We start from the raw sequence: 19,097 nt of genomic DNA on the forward strand, positions 1-19,097 counted from the left end.
CAGAAGGGGTAATGATAACTCTGACAAAGGTAGATAGATACAACAGGTGGTTGTATTTTACAAATATGTAATTAAAAGTCAAAACTGTCCACCTTGTATCTGCTGTTGGACTCTTAGATGTTTGTTAAGAATTTTCCCCTTGCCTTTACCCATTATGTTCCCTGAGGAGGTTCCAAACCTACACCTGAGAGGGTCATTCCGGTAGCAGAACTGTTTAGTTAGGTTCACACAGTGCATTTTGTTACATCCCTATTTTTATCTTCAGAAGTTGGAGGATCTGGCAACACTGACCGCCATATTGCTGAGTGACAACATTCAGTGAGAGCTGAGCACTTGGCGCCCTTTCAATGGGTCATGTGTTTGTTGCAATTGTTTTCACTTTCATTTTCTTATACCAGCCCCCCTTTATCCATTTTACATCATCTGCCTGGCCCCTTTAAGAACAGGAGCTTGCAACTCCTACTTCACAGAGACCACCCTTCCCACCCATCCCACTGTTCAAATTCTAGGCATCATTCATGGTTTATCTCAAGTATTGGCCTCTTTCCTTTCCCTGACAATCCAGTATGAGCTGACCCTCCTTTGAATACTCTTAACATTCCTTACATTTCCACTGTAGCTCATACAGTACCCAGTAATAATACCATTATTACCTGTATAGTACTTATCTTGCTCTAGTGTAAGATTTATAAGCTTATGCATTCATTCATCCACTCATTCAACAAAAATTAAGTACAAGGTGCCACACACTAAGTTAAGTTCTGTGGATACTGTGATGAATAAAAGAAACAGGCTCTTGAGGAAACACTGAGAGCAGGATCTCTGTTGCCCAACCTGGCTTCCACCGCAGAGCCTAGGAAAGTATCTCGTACCTCACTTGGCATTTGATGAAGTGAGTTTTTGGCAGCTATTAACTTTTTTCACACCATTCCATTACATAAAAGCATTAGAGCTGTATTTCTTCAAAAGGCATTTTGAACATCAACTTTCATTCATGCATACTAACCTCTAAAGGTTTCTTCTCCCATTCCAGTTACTCTGAATGGCCAAGGTTTCATTCTGAAAGAATATGGAAGAGTACTCCAATGTCCCTCTAAATTTATTTACCTGGGTAACTGCTGAAAGAGAGGCGACTACTGCTGGTGTCTTTATCTTTGATGTTGAAGTCCCAGTGTTTATATATCCTGAGCATGGCTGCGTATGTGTACCAACTTGAGTGAGCAAAATAGACGTTCTCAAATCCAGGAAGAACCTACAGCCAGAATCATAGTGAATGACGAAGAGGTGTATAGGTAACTGCCTATAGGCATAGGAAGTGTACAGCGATTGTGTCAATTTGGGTGTTCATTGCCATATTTATTATGAGAAAATACGGCCAAGGAGCACAACATTAACCTTTAGTGTGCATAAAACAGACTCTGTCCTCCCAATATCCAAAATGGAAGACTCTCAGATGTAGGAGTGGTAGGTGCATATGGCGCGGGAGGAGTGGTAGAAGAAACAGAGGTACCATCTTGTACTTGTAATTCCCTCCATCAGCTCCTTCTAGTTCTTAACTTCTAGATAGAGGTCACATGAGCTGATAGTTGGTTTAAGCCAGGACTGAGATGTGGCCACACTTGGGTTGACATATAGAAAAAGTCTGTGTGGCCCAGAGCAAGGAAAAACACGGAGGCTGCTATGTCTTACCTTAATAAGAGCAGAGCAATGTCCCATGTCCCATCTCTTGAAAACCTTTAGGCTGGAATTTTTTGTGGGAGAAACCGAGGGAATCAGATCCAACAGATCTCCGACGGCATTCAGGAACTGAATCTGGAACATGGTCATGGGCTGGGGAAAGACAAAGACTGCTCTTAACAGTGATTTTTGATAGTTGGATGTCATTTTCTTGTTTTCCTGTTGTTAGGGATCCATTCAGTCATTCCTTTGGGAAGGGTCCCTAATGGAACAAATGCACTAGATTTTATTGTAGCTTACAAAATAATTATTACCTTATGGTCTGTAAGAGATGTTTTGGCATGTTTTGATACCCAAAATACTTGAGGTATTTGGGGCCAAATAATTCTTTCTCTTTGGGGGTTGTGCACTCTAAAATATTTAGCAGCATCACTGGCCTCTCCCCATTAGTATCAGTAAAACCCTTCCGGTTTTGATTACCAAAAACATCTCCAGGCATTGCTGACTGTGTTCTGAAGGGAGAATGCTGATAGTTGAGAATCACTGCTTTATAGCAAAATATTCAACTAAGATGCATTTTAATTTCGTGTTTGGTTTTCGTGTGATCTGACTGGCTCGACAGCATTTACCTCAAAGCAATGATCAGACTTGAACATGAACTTTGTGCCAACTAGAGAGCACTGCTCCTGCAAGAGTCAGTCCACCAGAGTAGCCTGGGGTCGGGCATCTACAAATTGGCTTTTAGGCAGAGTTGGTGGAAAGACAAAAAAGTGACATGTTCATAAAAAAAGAAAGAAAGAAAAGGAAAGAAAAGAAAAAAAAAAAGCCAGAACCTGATTATTTATTTATATACATATTCTCTTTGTGTTGTCCTTTGAATAAGTCACACTTTCATTATTCCAGATATAAAATATTATGATGGGGCACCTGGGTGTTTCAGTCAGTTGACCATCAGACTTTTTTTTTTTCAAGATTATTTATTTATTTATTTGACAGAGAGAGATCACAAGTAGGCATAGAGGCAGGCAGAGAGAGAGAGAGAGGAGGAAGCAGGCTCCCTACCGAGCAGAGAGCCCGATGTGGGACTCGATCCCAGGACCCTGAGATCATGACCTGAGCCGAAGGCAGCGGCTTAACCCACTGAGCCACCCAGGCGCCCGACCATCAGACTTCTGATTTCAGCTCAGGTCATGATCTTGGGGTCATGGGATGGAGCCTCATATCAGGCTCTGCAACCTGTGGGCTGTCTGCTTGGGGTTTTCCCTCTGGCCCTACTCCTCTTTCTCGCGCTCTCTCAAATAAATAGATAGTTAAGAAAAAATTATGGTAAGGGGCGCTTGGATGGTTCAGTGGGTTAAGCCTCTGCCTTCAGCTCAGGTAATGGTCTTAGGGTGCTGGGATCGAGCCCCACATTGGATTCTCTGCTCAGCAGGGGACCTGCTTCCCACCCACCCCCCCGCCGCCTGCCTCTTTGCCTACTTGTGATCTCTCTGTCAAGTAAAAAAAAAAAAAAGAATTTATAGCTATTTAAAAAAAAGGAAAAAAATTATGATAAAATCTGTAGTGGAAATCCTCTCATAGGAACCACTCTGTCTCCAGTTTACCACTTTTTATTCATTTCTATGTCCTTCTCTGGACTTTTTAATGTGTATTACAAATACATTTTTACACAAATGGTAGTGTATTATCTGCGCTACTCTTCACCTTGATATTTTTCTCTTGTTTGTTGACCTCCCATATTAGATGTGAAAATCCTCCTCATTCTCTCAAACAGTATTCCAGTAAATGGAATACATTAATTCAGACCAGGATTATATTGAAAATACAATTATATTACGTTAAATACATTACATTACATTGATGGACTTCCAGGGGCTTTCTAGTCTTTTGCTGTTATAAACAATGTTACAATAATCAATCTTGGACCTATCATTTTGTATGTGTGTGAACTACCTGTAGGATAGATACCTAGAAGTGACTTTGATTTTAATAGATGTTGCCAAATTGTCCTCATGTGGCTTATTTTAAGACACTCTTCCAGCCTCAACATTAAACACTGAGTTTATTTCCAAATGGATAGGTGAAAAACAGTGTCTCATTGCAGTTTACACTGGCAACTCTTTTATTAGGAGTAAGGCGGAGCATGTTTAAAAGCCTTTGGATTTGGTTTTTGATGAACTGTTCATCTGCCTTAGTTATTTTTCTTATCCTTTTTCTTATTAACCTTTAGGAGTTCGTTTTATATTAAGATTAGTTCATTGTCTGATAGAAATTGCAAATATTATTCAGTTTTCAACTTGCCTTTAATATTTTGCCTTTTAATTTATTTAATTTATTTTTTAAATGTTTTATTTATTATTTATCAGAGAGAGGGAGGGAGGGAGAGAAAAAAAGAGAGCACAAGCACGGGGAGCAGTAGAGGGAGAAGCAGGCTCCCCATGCCTTTTTTTAAAATTAAGAATGATACCATACATATGAAAGAATAAAGATGTATATGCACAATCTAAAAGGAAGAAAAAGCACTTATCAGCCCACCTGACAGATTAGGAAAAAGAACATTAGCTATGCCTTGAAAGCCTCCAATCGCATTTCCCTCCTTACCAGCAGTAACCACTGGGCTAGTTCTGTGTGGCTCATTACCTGCTTTTCTGTTACTTTGTCGTCTGTGTACACATTCTAGACAATGTATTTTTTAATTTGTCTCCTTTTGAATTTGTATAAATAGAATCATACTGTATGCATTCTTCTGGTCAACATTATTTTTTGACATTTGTCAATGTTGATAGTGTAGAAACAGCCCGTTTATTTTCATTGCTATGAGGTATTCAATTACATGAATATATAGTACCATGGAGTGTTTCCAGTTTCTGGCAAAACAATGGTAATGTGAACTTTTACATACACAGGCCACCCCCCCCACGTATAAGAATATCTTTAATCTGAGTGGATTTGCTACACTATAGAACATATGTTATCTTTAAATGTTTCAAGTAACATTCACTGCTTTTCCAAAGCAGTTGGAACAATTTACGCAATCCAGCAGTGGTTAAAATTTCCCACTTCCAGTGTATAATAGAATCTCATTGAGGTTACTTATTTATATTTTAAAGATCTTATTTATTTATTTGAGAGAGGGAGAGAGCAAGAGAGAAAGAGAGAGAGTGCACAGGCAGGGGATAGGCAGAGGGAGAGGGAGAACCAGACTTCCCAGACTCCCCTGGGGCCCCACTCTGAGGTGATGGAATCAACACCTGAGCTGAAGGAGGACACTTAACCGCTTAACTGACTGAGCCATCCAGGCGCCCCCTCACTGAGGTTTTCATCAGTATTTCTCACTGAAATTAAGCATTTCTCCACATTTTTATGGGCCATTTTTGTTCCCTTTTCTGGGAAATTCCTGTTGATATTTTTGCCCATTGCCTTTTTTCCTATTGGGTATTTTCTTTTTTTAAATTTATTTGCTATTCTTTATGCATTTCTGAAACAGACCCTTTCTTAATTAAATGTATTGTAAGTATTTTCTCTTGGTTTGTAGGTTATTTTTTCACTTTCAGTATAGTTCTTCTGGTGAAAAGAAATTTAATTAGCTGAATTTATATTTTTCTTCGTGGCTAGTACTTTTTTGGTCTTGTTTGAGATACGGTTGCTCACCTTAAAACATAGTCTCCTAGAGGATGCTCAGTGCTACTGGATCAAAGCTATTTTTCCTCATTATTTCTAAGCCTTCTCAAGGGAGAAAAGCAAGAAAATATGTATTTTTTAAAAGGAAGCTAAAAGTAATGATTTCCTGCCTATCTAACAACTTTAAAAACTATGAAACCTCTACTTCATTGGCTTTTTGTATGCTGAAAATCTTTTTTTTTTAAGATTTTATTTATTTATTTGACACAGAGAGATCACAAATAGGCAGAGAGGCAGGCAGAGAGAGGGGAAAGCAGGCTCCGTGCTGAGCAGAGAGCCAGATGTGGGGCTCAATCCCAGGACCCTGAGATCATGACCTGAGCCGAAGGTAGAGGCTTAACCCACTGAGGCACCCAGGTGCCAATATGCTGAAAATCTTGATATTCACCATATTTATTTGCTTTATCTTACTGTATTTATAAAATTTTAAAATAACTACACTAATAGTATTGATAAAGTGAGCTGACTGAATTACTGTTTTTTTTTTTTAATTTTTTTTTTTTTAGATTTTTTATTTATTTGACAGAGAGAGATCAGAAGCAGGCAGAGAGAGAGAGAGAAGGAAGCAGGCTCCCGGGTGAGCAGAGAGCCTGATGCGGGGCCCGATCCCAGGACCCTGGGATCATGACCTGAGCCGAAGGCAGCGGCTTAACCCACTGAGCCACCCAGGCGCCCCTGAATTACTGTTTAAGGCTGTTTTGTTTTTGTTTTATGGTGGCAGTTCTTGTCCTTAGGATCTATCCGTTAAGGATGTACTGTAATGACTGAGTCAAGGTCACTGGAAATAACCACTCTCTGTGTGGTTATGCCATGAACTTTTGATATATCATTAGATATATTCATATCAATTCATTTTAAGATTTTAGGGACTGTTTTTCTTCCATGTGATTAAATTTTGTTTTATAATTATGAACAGCATTTACATGGTTCCAAAGTAAAATATATATAAAGGTACATTTAGAGAAATGTAGCTTTCATTCCCATTCCCTCCCCTTTCTTCTCTTCCTTTTTTGGTAGGTAATCTTTTTCTTTTTCTTTTTTTATAAGTTTTGGGTTTATGCTTTCATTGTTGTTTATTCTTGCAAAGTTAAGCAAATCTATATCTATCTATCTTTCCATTTCTTACATAAAATTCAGCAAACAATTCACACTGGTCTTCACCTTACTTTTTTATACTTTATAACAGATCCCAAACCTCACATCGTAACAGTATTTGGAAATCTACTTCATTCCTGTTACAGCCACATCATTTACGCCGCCAGTCTTCTATGTATTTGGCTGTTTTCAGTCTTTTGCTATTACAAATTATCTGTAATGAAGAGGTCGACACATAAGCCATGTGGAGTTTTTGCCTGTGAACCTTGATGATAATCGTAGAAGTGGGGTTCCTAGATTAAAGGGTAAATGAGTAGACGATTCGGATGCTGAGTGCCACGTTTTCTCTCCACAGCAAATATACCAGTTTGCATTACTACCAGTATTTTGGGAAAGTGCTTTTTTCTCCCTTAGTCTTGCTAGCAGAGTAGGCATTCACATTTTGGAATTTCTGCCAAATAGACAAGTGAGAAAGTAGAGAAAGTATGTTTCAGGATGGTTTTAATGTGTATTTCTAAACTTATGACTAAGGCTTGGTTCATATGATTAAGAATTTTTTGCATCACTTTTCTATGAACTGTCTTTTTGTATATTTTGTCCAATGTGTGTGTGTGTGTGTGTGTGTGTATGTGTGTATATATATATATATATACACACACACACATATATATATAATATATATAATATATACACACACATATATATAATATATATACACATATATATATATCTCCAGTGTGTGTGTGTGTTTGTGTGTGTATGTATGTGTGTATTACTCCCAGGAAATAAAAAATCTCCATAATTTTTGGAAGTATATTAAATGGTATCTTTGAATCTTCAATGATTCAGTAAAGCTTTTTGAAATATTATGACGTACTGTAACTATGATGTTATAGAGGCTGGGAACCATAGAACTTGTACACTTTAACATTTTGCCTTAACAATTCTATCACCTAAAATACTAACTTTATTAGATTAGTTTAACAGCCAGTACATTGATTCAGTACATTCTTTAAGCTATTCCAGAGCACAGTATTATGAAAGAGATAGAGATTGTGTATTAAGCTTGAATTTTGTGTCCCTGACTCAGGTGCTAGCCATATAACAAGACAGTGTTTTTGTGTGCAAGATACACTAGTCCCAATTTGATCTGTTTCTAGGTTGCAATGTTATTTTAAAGATAATTTTCAGTATTCTTGCCATTCTTTCAATATTCTTGTCATAGTTTCAAGATAATTTTCAATGTTTGATATCCTTGGCAATAATATTGCCAAATTATAACATAAATTCTGAGCAACTTTTTGGAAATCTTACCTTTGTCCTTTCTAACTTGGCCCTCTTCATTGCTCCTACATACAGCCCATCCATCTGTGCTATAATATAGCCTGTATGCCTCCAAAATGGGTCATCCTTGTAAGCTTTCACATTTTTCCGGGTCCATTGATCTTGCTTCCTGCAAGAGAAATTAGATTTGCCCTCGAGATCTCCATGGTTGCTCATCTAAAGCTAAATCAAGCCGAGGCATTTAGAGATTATATATTCAGATACTGATGGTGGTGTAATTTACATTCTGGATCTTGTAACATCCAAATCACTTTGAAAGGCTATCGGGCAAATCCTAAAAGATTTTCGATTTCTTCCTTGGACTATGACTCTTTCTTGATAGCTCTCTGCATGCTCTATCTAGGTATAACATTTAGCTTCTCGTGATACTGAAATCTACAAAAGTCAAGGATAGGCCATCCATATGTATTTCATACAAAACCACAATGCCTCACTAAATCAGTATGGATAAGTCATTAACTTTTTTTATATGGAAGTCATAAAGTTAAAGAACAACAACAAAAAACTCCTAAGGACAGGGTAGTTGATATATGTCTATATTTCTCTCCAATTGTTTTTATAGTTTATGGTTCATTCTATTTCAGTTGTGGCCAGTAACTGCCTCAACACCTCTGTCCTAGTATACTTAGCAAGACAGGCTTGTTTTTTATACTCCTTCTATTCTGTCTCTCTTCTTTATAGTCTTTCCATTCTGTCTCTCTTTTAGTTCTCTGCACTTTCTAGAAAGGGAATGATTTGACATGACTTTGTATACTGAAAGTTATTTCTGATTTGTTCTGGCTTTCTCCAAATCAGTCTTAGAATACAAGGTCATTGCTTCATGAGATCTAGCCCAATAATTTTTAATGATGTCCTGTAGGACTTGAGCATTCAGTGTATGATTTGGAGGGCCAAACCAGGAGCCCTGTGGTCCCCAAATTAATCACAGTCACAAGTATAAAACAATGCCACATATAAAACAAATAGGAAACAACTTTTCTTAATACTGAGAATTACTAAGTCTTCAGAAAACTTGATTACAATGGCCATGTTCTCCAAGGATATTAAGAATAAGAACTAGATAACAGCCAGGGCTCCCGTTAAGATGGGAACTCAGGCCCATGACACAGAAGCACCTCAGAGAGGGAGCAGGAGGGATCCCCGAAGGATCCTAGGGCGGAAGCAGTCCAGGCATTTAACTTTGCCTTCCTTACACTGATGTGTCTTCCTCCAGATGTGTAATCGATGATGACATTCAACCTGACCTTTGAAAGAGCCCAAGTTAGAAGACATGTTGTCTGCAACCAGTTTTCATGTCATTACCGAAATGTGCTAAACCTTACTATAGGACCAGCCACAGGCAGGACTAGTCCTTCCTAAGAGATAGAAAAACAAATTGGCAGAAGGAAAAATTGTTGTTTGCAATGACAGATTCAGGACCTACAGTCTCAGTGGCAAGAGGAGAGCTATTATACATACTCCATAAAATCTTGTACTTTATCCACGATGGAAGGTTTCTTAATCAGCTGTGGGTAGAGGTTAATGAAGTGATCATACATGTGTCTGAAACAAAAGAAAATGGTTACTTTCTATTTTTCTTCCTAGGACAGTCCATCATAGCAAATTATACAATTTTTGGACTATCAAGTCCCCTTATTGCAAACCTGGTCTATCTTTTTTTTTTTTTTTTAAGATTTTTTTATTTGAGAGAGAGAGAGAGAATGAGAGAATGAGAGTGCAAGCAGAGTGGGAGGGAGAGGGAGAAGCAGGCTCCATGCAGGACTTGATCCTAGACCCCTGAGGTCACGACCTGAGCTGAAGGCAGACACTTAACTGACTGAGCCACCTAGGAGCCCCTGTCTTATCTTAAAAAAAAAAAAAAAAAAAAAAAAGTACAATTTAAAATTGAGAAGTATCTCCAACATAGAGAAAAACATATAATAAAACCAACACCCAAGTACCTCTATGCAACTTTATTAAAGTCATTACATTTTGCCATGTTTGTGCCTACAGTTTTAAATAGAAATAAAACATTAGAGAGGTGCCTGGCTGGCTCAGTCAGTAGAGCCTGTAGCTCTTGATCTCAGGGTTGTGAGTTCGAGTCCCATGATGGGAGTAGAGATTACTTAAAAATAAAGTCATAAAAAAACCCTAACAACATTACAGCTGAAGCCCTTGTGTACAGTTCTCCGATGCTAATTCCACACCTTTCTCCACAGATGCAACTCCAATCTTGAATGGGTGATTTATTACTCTCATGCATGTTTCTATACCATTACTAGATATAGATTTATTATTTTATTAGATTTTATTTATTTATTTATTTGTCAGAGAGAGAAAGAGGGCGCACAAGCAGGGGGAGTGGCAAGCAGGGGAGAAGCAGGCTCCCATCAGAGCAGGGAGACCTACACGGCACTCGATCCCAGGACCCTGTGATCATGACCTGAGCTAAAGACAGATGCTTAACCAACTGAGCCATCCAGCTGTCCCCTCCACCCAGATATAGAGTTAATAATAAATAAGGTACAGTATTACTTAGGTTTCTGAAGAAATCATAAACAAGATCATACTGTCACTCTAACATGTAATTCTCTCACCATGACACATTGTTATCATCTGCAATTTAAACTTATTGTTTTCATCTGTTGATAGTATTCCATGGTATTAGTATATAAGAATTCATGAATGCAACTTCAAATATTATTGTAAATGTCTCTTCTTACATATTTGCATGTTCTTCTGGAATATATTTACTATATATAAAAGTAGAATTGCAGGGATGAATATCCTATATTATCTACAGTTACTAGATACTGCCAAGTGGTTGTTCATAGTGATTGTACCCATTTATATTCCCACCGGCTACATATTAGACTTCTTATGGCTCCACAACCTCACCAACACTTGGTATAATCAGACTTTTTAATTTTTGACAATTAACATGGTTTCTCATTATTTTAATTTTCATCCCTCCCTCCCCCCAGATTATTGCCTATTTGGGATTCTTTATTTTAAAACTTACTTTAGAAAATAAATAAATAAATAAATAAATAATAAGTAAAACTTACTTAAAAAAATTAAATGTGGGGGTGCCTGGGTGGCTCAGTAGATTAAGTGTCTGCCTTCGGCTCAGATCATGATCTCAGGGTCCTGGGATTGAGCCCTGTGTCCAGCTCTCCACTCAGGGGGAAATCTGTTTCCCTTTGCCTTCTTCCTCTGTCCCTCTCTGCACTCATCCTCTCTCTCTCTCTCTCTCAAATGAATAAATAAAATCTTAAAAAAAAAAATTGTCGGGGCACCTGGGTGGCTCAATCAGCTGAGCGTCCAGCTCTTGATTTTGGCTCAGGTCATGATCTCAGGGTCATGAGATCACGTTCTGCAATGGGCTCTGTGCTCAGTACAGAGCCTGCTTGAGATTCTCGCTCTCCCTGTGCCCTTGCCCCACAACAACGTCTGTAGGCATTTTTGGTTGTCACACTAGGGGGTGTATGTGTGTGTGTGTGTGTGGAAGGTGCCGCTGGTATCTAGTGGGTGGAGGCTGGGGGGCTACCAAACACCCTGCAATCTATAGGACAGCCCCCCCCCAACAAAGAATTACTCCACCCATAATGTCCACAGTCCCAAGACAAGAGTCTTGACTCGGGGGTGGTTGCTGAAGATGCCCACAGAACGACAGGATGGGTGGAGGTATAGATGGGTAACTGGGCTAGGGATTTTCCTGTTCTGCCATACAGAGCAGAGAAAGAGAAACATCCACCTTGAGGTCATAGATCCTGCCCCATTCAGGCGCCCTGAGGAACACAGGCCACTTTCCTCAGGTTGAGGCCCTTCTCTGGTCCCTGGGTCTGGGATCCTACACTTTGGCATGGTAGAGCCATATAGGACAGCAGTTAAGGGTAGAGACTCTGAATTCTGAGTTCAAAGGTTGACTTCACTACTTCTAGGCAATATGACCAACTTCTCCACGCTTCCAAATTCTCATCATGCAGACCTAACGCTAAGTCCGCCTCATGGATGTGTTGTTAATTTCAGCTCTGCGGCGTGTAAAGTCAGTAAGTTTCATCCTAAGTTGGGGGAGACTTTGCTTCCCTTTAGGAAAGACACACTTACTCCCACCCTACCCTGGGTCTCTTTGTGTCATGTTTATACCCTATCAGCACTTGTCAGGTCCTGTCTTCTACTCTTTTCTACTTGCTTTAACTTTCTGGGTCTGAGACCAAAACAAGCTCCTTCAGAATTTCCTATAGCAATCCATTTACATGGATACATGTCCATGCCTGCTCAAACTCTGTTGCTGGACAACCTGGTCCCTGTTTACTAGCTTTGTGACTTTCGGCTTGTTACTTAACTTCTCTGTGCTCGAGTGTTCACATCAATAGTAATGGGAGTAATTTAACTTGTAAAATGCTTTGAACAGTGTCTGGCCCATTTTAAATGTCATCTAAGGTTTAGTCATTGCCATCGCTGTCATCAGCAGACGCAGCAGCACCTTGTGATTCATGGGAAGATCCAAATAATTCCTACTTCTTGGGCCATTTGATATTTTTGAGGATGGGAATGTGTCTCACTTATCTTTGCTTTGCCTACCATCTTGAATGGGAAGCACATTGAGTTTCTAACATCAAAGAAGCAAGTTCGGGTTATGGCAGAGATTCTTGAGGTATTTCCTGGTAGACCAGAAACAAAAAAGAAACCACCTTTGACTACTTCCTTTACTTGTGCCATAATCTTGCTAGAACTTCCTTTCATCATAGTTTCACCAACTGTTGTGTCAACATATTAACTTAAATGGAGTTCTCTTTAAAGAGTGTGCTCAGGAGCTCTAACCCACCCCATTTCTTTCTCCCCCTCCCCAGAGTCCAACACAAGGCAGGTAATGTGTTTGTTGCAGTGAAGTGGCTTGCTCCTACTAGATAATTCCAGAGATGTTTCAGCAGCTGCCTCAGCCACACACAGGCTCAGCCACTTTATTGAAAACTGGAGCAGACCTGATACTCACACCCTCATCATCATTCTTTCCAGAAAGCTTTCATGACTCATTTTATTAAAACCAATGTAGGACTATTTATCAGCTTTACCATCATTAGTGAGACATGAGCTACTCTGATTAGGGAGCCAGCCCAAGTCAAAAAATGAAGGAAGAAGCTCCATTTTGCCATGGCTGCCAGACACTGCATTACATGGAAAAAAGTACCTCATGCTTTTGGTTCATCCCTAAAGAACTGGAACAGCACAGGATTCAATTAAACCTAATCAGCATGTAATTAAGTAAGCACTAACAGATGGTGGAGGGGAGAGAGGGAGCTCAATCCAGTTGGAATGGAATCGGGAAGTGCCTCGAGGAGATAGCATGTGAGATGGGCCCTAGGGGGCCGAGCAATATTTCAGGTGGTGGAGACGGGAGAGGCAGCATCTGGCTCTCAGGGAATGCAGTGTAAGAGTTGCTGGAAAGGGATGTGTGACAGGCTGACAGGGCAGCATGGCAGGGCTCAGGAGCCCACCCAGAAGGCATGTTTGCATGGTAATGGCAGTGTCCCACAGGGAGCGGCTCCTCAGGAGATGGGTCCGGGCGAGAGAGCATGAGGAAGGACAAGACGGTGAGAGAAGCCCGGGAAGGGTCTAGGGTTGCCTCCAGGCTGAGGCCCGGCTGGACCTACTGCTTCCACTGTACCCTGTGGGAAAACCATGCCACGGCAGGACTGTGGATGGCCTGGAGCTTCGTGAAAAAGCACGAGGGCTGGGCCCGGGTCCCAGCTGTTCTCTGGAGAGTGTTGTAAGGTTCAAGGAAACAACTTATGACTGAACACTTCAAATGAAATGATGGAAGATTTCAAGATATTTCTTTATATGTTTTTGTTTGGCCTCGCAAGTATGTCATAGGTTGGAGAGAGCAAATTATTTCCTCCACGGTAGTTAAACCAAGCTCTTTATCACAGTGTCTCAGCTGTTCCTGCCACAATACCTAACCTCATACACATTCATTCCCTTCAAGATTCTGGGGACTATAAGGAATGTCACTCCATTTTAAATGTGGTGATGTGGGAAGAACATGGCGGCCCTAAACTTCCCATGGCCCGTGGTAGCCACGTGAGCAGCTCTGCTGCTGAATGGAGAACAAGGTGGGTGTGCCTGGGTGGCTCAGATGGTTAAGCTTGGGACTCCTGGTTTCAGCTCAGGTCCTGATCTCAAGGCTGTAAGGTTGAGTCCTGTGGGAGGCTCTGCACTCAGCACCGAGTCTGCTTGAGAGTCTCTCCATCTGCCCCTTCCCCTGCTTGTGGGTGTGCACGTCCATTCTCTCTCTCTCAGATAAATAAATAAATCTTAGGGGGATTAAAAAAAGGAAAAAAAAAAAAGATGGCTCTTTCTTTTGGCCATTGGCATAAATTCACCCTCTCAGACCAGGCTCAGACCCTCCTTTTTTCTTTCTTTCTTTCTTTCTTTTTTTTTTTTTTAAAGATTTTACTTATTTATTTATTTGACAGAGAGCAGGAGAGCACAGGCAGAGGGAGTAGCAGGCAGGGGAGAAGCAGGACCCCGCTGAGCAGGGACAGCCGTGGGGCTCCAACCCAGGACCCGGGAATCATGACCTGAGCCGAAGCGCCCCTCCGATGCTTTTGCTCCAAGGCTGTGTCTCAGTAAGTGGAATCGTACCTTACAAACGCCCCCATTTTTTCATTTTAGATCGAAAAAATGATGTGTGTATAGGAAGATGCTGTTGCTTCTCAGACAGTTGCCCATGAGTAGCTGAAAACAAACACCAGAACACCACCCTTGCCTGTGACTTGTATTCCTCCTCCTCTGCTGGTTGTGACTCTAGCCACAGCTTCCAGATGGTTGAAGGTTAGGCTCCTCTGTGCGGAATACCAAGGCAGCCCCCTGCCTCTCACAGCTTGGTCAGTGACGACGGTGTCGGTGGGCTGCACGGCTGTGCTGCCTGGAGTCATAAGCCTTCGAATCCTTCCAGTGTGCTCTCTGTTCTGTCTCCCTCCTGGAGCTCTTGTCCCTGGGAGCCCAGTTTCTCTGCTCCATTTTGCAGATCTTCAAAATGAGCTCCTGGGCATCAGAATGTATGATAAGCCTTCCCCTCCTGGACCATATCAGATGAGGGAAGAAATCAAGAGCCACCTCCCTTCCTCTCTCTTCTCCAGCCCATTGCCGGGGTGTTCTAAGCATACTAGGTCATGTCCCACTACTGTGAGCTTCGAGCTAGGCCCAGAGTAAGTCTTTTCCATGCAGGCTGGGAAATCTCCCTACTTAATTGATTTTATAGACATGCGATGAGAGTGTCACCCTCTTAAGAGGGAAATGGGAAATGCCTTTCTAACAATAGTTTTGATTGTAATTCTTCATTTTCCTCTTTTGGGTTCTGTTCTACTTCCTCCCTCCACTACTCCCTTCCTTTGTTGCCTTTTTGTCCTCTTCTCCTCCTCCTCTTTCTCTTTTTCTCTCTTTCTTCTTCAAATATACAAATACCTGACTTCTCTCTTCCATCCAGCCCCTTTAGTTCTTTGTCACGCTTCTTCCTGATCACCAACATCTTCTGTTCCGTGGGGAAGAAGTCCTCTCAGGACTCTTGCTACTGCATATATGGGAAGCCCATCCTTGAGCAGGTGACATTCTTGAACTGTCAGTAAGGAATACAAAACAGAGACCAACAGAGATGTTGTCTTTCAAATTCGAGAAACCTCTGAGCACTCTCCGATGGAAATGAAGAATGACAACTGCCAAACGGGCAGGCTGCCATCCAAAGCCTTCCACGGTACAGCCTCTATCTGCCATTTTAAACCTGTTGCCCTCCGACTAATCAAAGGAGCTTCTACTTCTCGCTCATTTGTAAAGGCAAATTCCTCATTTCGGACTCATTGCCTTTTTTCAGTACTTGGTTCCGCTTCTTTCTGCCCAGAATTATTTTCTTCCTCTTCCCAGCCAAACTGAATGTCGTTGCCCATCAAACACCAGACCCATAGCTCACTCCTTCTGCAAAGGCTTCTTTGACTGTTCTGGCCCATGAGGTGCCTTCCTTTTGGACTGTTATAGTTATTCATGATTAAAGCATTCTTTCCAGATGTTCTCTGCAGCAGAAATGCTCCCAAGAAGAGTCTCTCAACTTTTCCTTAATGATCCAGTATTCACTAAGATTACTAGACTCACCTCTTCCTCACTCCTGATCATTCATCAGGATGAATGGAGGGAAGTTGGTCTGAAGGGAGGGAAGACTCAGTTGCCAGGTCCTTAAAATAGGCTACAACATACAGGAAGTTGTTTCTATTTATTTATTTACTATTTTTTAAGAGAGAGAGAATGTGTGGGTGTGCATTGGGGGGAGGGGCCGAGGGAGAGGGGAGAGAATCTTAAGCAGGCTCCATACTCAGCGCAGAGGCCTCGATCTCACGACCCTGAGATCATGACCTGAGCCAAAAGCAAGAGTCGGACGCTCAACCAGCTGAGATGCCCAGGCGCCCCAGGAAGTTGTTTGTTCCATCTTAAAAGACTCACGCATGTCAAATTTTCTTTGAATGGACAGGGCAAAGATGCAGAGTAAGCAAACAAACAAACAAAAAAAACCCCAGTTATTGAATAATAGCTAAGTGTTTTTCTTCTAAGAAATAAAATTTTTACTCTAATATAGAAGCATTTAAGAAGCTACTAAGAGAATTGTTATTAACCCACATTCCTTGGATCTTCTTCATCAATAGATAAAGTTACTCAAGGGTAGGTCAATGCTTTATCTTAAGAATTAGGGTAAAATGATAAAGTCACCCCTAGAAGTGAGATATAAAAATTTATGTTTTTCTGAGACATAAGAATATTAGACATTCCACCTTCATCAGAAGCCTCCTGGCAAACTCCCTAAAATTCCTGCTGTGTGATACCTGTTTGCACAGAAGACATACTCATCCTCACCACAATCTCGGATTAGAGCTGCTCCCACAAATCTCAGTTTCCCTTAAAGGCCCATTATGCATAGCACCCATGACAACCTAGTGTATTTATAGGCACAGAACTTCGCTCAAATTACTTCTCTAAACCTGCAACTCAATTTAAATAATACAATCAGAACTAGCAGGTACACAGAAAATATAGATTTGCAGAGACGGATGAAAAGTTCAGATTCTATATTAAATATATAAAATACAGTTTTAAACTTTTTTTAAACTTTTGGTTTTTGTGGGTTTTTTTTGGTGGGGAGAGGGGTGGAGAGAGAGGGAGGGAGAATCTTAAGCAGGCTCCATGCCCAGCACGGAGCCTGACAGCGGGCTCAGTCTCATGACCCTGAGACCATGACTTGAGCCAAAATCAAGAATCGGACACTTAACCAACTGAGCCCCCCAGGCGCCCCTAAACATGTTTTTAAAATCTTAGTCCATTTATAAAGTTTTATGCATCCCTGAGTAGTGTATCATTAAGGGGGACCTGTATGGTAGAGTAACAAAAATTTGGTATAAAAAGCAAAACAGGAATTTCTAGTTCATTAAAAAAAGAGCTATTGGAGCACAAGAACTAGTTATTCAACATTTGATATAATCTCTAGCACCTAGAAACAATTAAGATTGGCACTGAATTTATTAAGGTGCCTTACTAAGGTGAACACAATAGGATTTGGTTAAACTCCTCCTAACAGTCTAGGTCACAGAGAATAAAAGGAAAAAGCCAAATCATCAAGACACTTTTTATATCAAAGAAAGGATGAGGCTTGATTAAATGAGTTGCAACTTTCTTTTCCTTAAAGAGCTTATCTTGGAAAAGTATGTGTCCTGATTGCATTATTATTAACTACATCTTTGTTATTTTCACAAGACACAGGAAAGACGTAAGAATCAAGTAACAATAGAACTGGAAGGAATATTTATATTAGACATCAGGATTTCAATAGAAAATCTTTGCCCACTTGAAAGTATTGTTTTAAGACTGTTGAAAAAAATGCTCTTACATTTTAAATTTAACAAATCTTCTGTGTTCGGTGCTTCTTGGTCACTTTACCTATAATTTTCTTTGTACCAGACAATAAATGGCTAGTAGGATGAAATGGCTGGGCTGTATTTTAAAACAGTTTTGCCAAAAGGAAAGATTTTTAAGTGCCATGAGAATGGAAGAATGCCACAGTTGGGGGATTTTTTCCGTACAAGTCAGGTACTGATTAGAGGTGAAAATGTGATTCTGATCATGTTTCGATCACATAAGGGGTTCCTCAGGTACTTTCCAGTTCTAATGTCCAATGTCAGGAAGACAGGAGCCACTGGTAGACAAAGAAAGGGACAGAGTTGCCTGGTAGTTCTCCACCACAACTAAAGACTGAAGTACTTACGGGGCAGTGAGGTAACCCTCCAAAAAGCCAGCCACAAACATGGTGACCTCATTGCTCAGGGTCTGAGAACCATACCCCGCTCTGATCTCCAGGATGCCCCAGCCTGTGGTTTTTATAGAGTCATTGTAAAAGCCATAGGCGTCCCCATTCCTGTCCAATACGTTTTTGACTTCTACTGTCTTTTCAGCAGGCATCCAGTATGCGGTTGCATAGTAGACTTCTGAAAGAAAAGAAGAAGCAATAATAATGGGATGCTATTTAATTGATTTGCTGATGCACTTTTTCCCATGTAACCAATAATTTCACCATGTTTGCTTTTAGAGAATCCATTCTGTTAGAACTGGGAAATCTGCCCCCATGGTTTGTCCTTGTTATAAGTGGGGAAAAACCAGAGCCTGATCAAGGGGGATGAGCTCAGAGCACAGTGAACTAGGTCAAAGGTGGAGGGAAGTAATTAGAGCATCATAGAGGTGGGTCTAAATGCTTCATCCTCAGAGATGAGATTCTGGGCAAGGTCAGAGTTAGAGTCCTTGCTCAGCTCTTACTTCAACCAAGCATAGGGTTCATGTATGTGGTCCATAACATATTTGATCCCTAAGGCAGTTGGACCAAAGCATCCATATTCTCAGGCATCTTATACTATCTCTCTTGCCTAATTTTTCACACATGACATTAGATTCCTATTTTGCAGAAAAAAACAAAAAACTATCACCTGTGAGCCTCTCAAGTTCTTGATAATTTTGTGAATATATCCTTACAAATCCTATAGCCATCTCTCTCTTCTCTTTCACCTCAATCCCTCTACCCATGCTATGGATCAACTCCTCTTACTTCTTTGGGAACTTCATTCCATCCTGTGTCTTCTTGTTCCTGCACCCTAATGCTCTCTTCGTGCAATGGCTCCTCTGATTTAGCGTACTGACATGCTCCATTGTCTCATGCCCAAGGGCAAACCAATCACAGATGCTCTCTCTGGACCCTGGGACCAGATTTGGCCATTGCCAGAATCTCTTAC

General features: G+C 40.7%; 1 protein-coding gene across 1 annotated transcript in view; it reads right to left on the bottom strand.

The window, feature by feature from the left end:
- PLBD1 (phospholipase B domain containing 1) overlaps nucleotides 1-19,097 on the bottom strand; it is a 53,345-nt gene that overhangs the window by 24,802 nt on the left and 9,446 nt on the right. The window contains exons 2-6 of the mRNA XM_044227933.1: nucleotides 18,083-18,302; nucleotides 9,256-9,339; nucleotides 7,768-7,906; nucleotides 1,690-1,830; nucleotides 1,108-1,252 (exon numbers count right to left, since the gene is read on the bottom strand). Coding sequence (XP_044083868.1) covers nucleotides 1,108-1,252; nucleotides 1,690-1,830; nucleotides 7,768-7,906; nucleotides 9,256-9,339; nucleotides 18,083-18,276 — 703 coding nt within the window. The 5' untranslated portion in view covers nucleotides 18,277-18,302. The remainder of the gene's footprint in view (nucleotides 1-1,107; nucleotides 1,253-1,689; nucleotides 1,831-7,767; nucleotides 7,907-9,255; nucleotides 9,340-18,082; nucleotides 18,303-19,097) is intronic.

Source organism: Neovison vison, chromosome 12 (assembly GCF_020171115.1).
Source record: "Neovison vison isolate M4711 chromosome 12, ASM_NN_V1, whole genome shotgun sequence".
NCBI lineage: Eukaryota > Metazoa > Chordata > Mammalia > Carnivora > Mustelidae > Neogale > Neogale vison.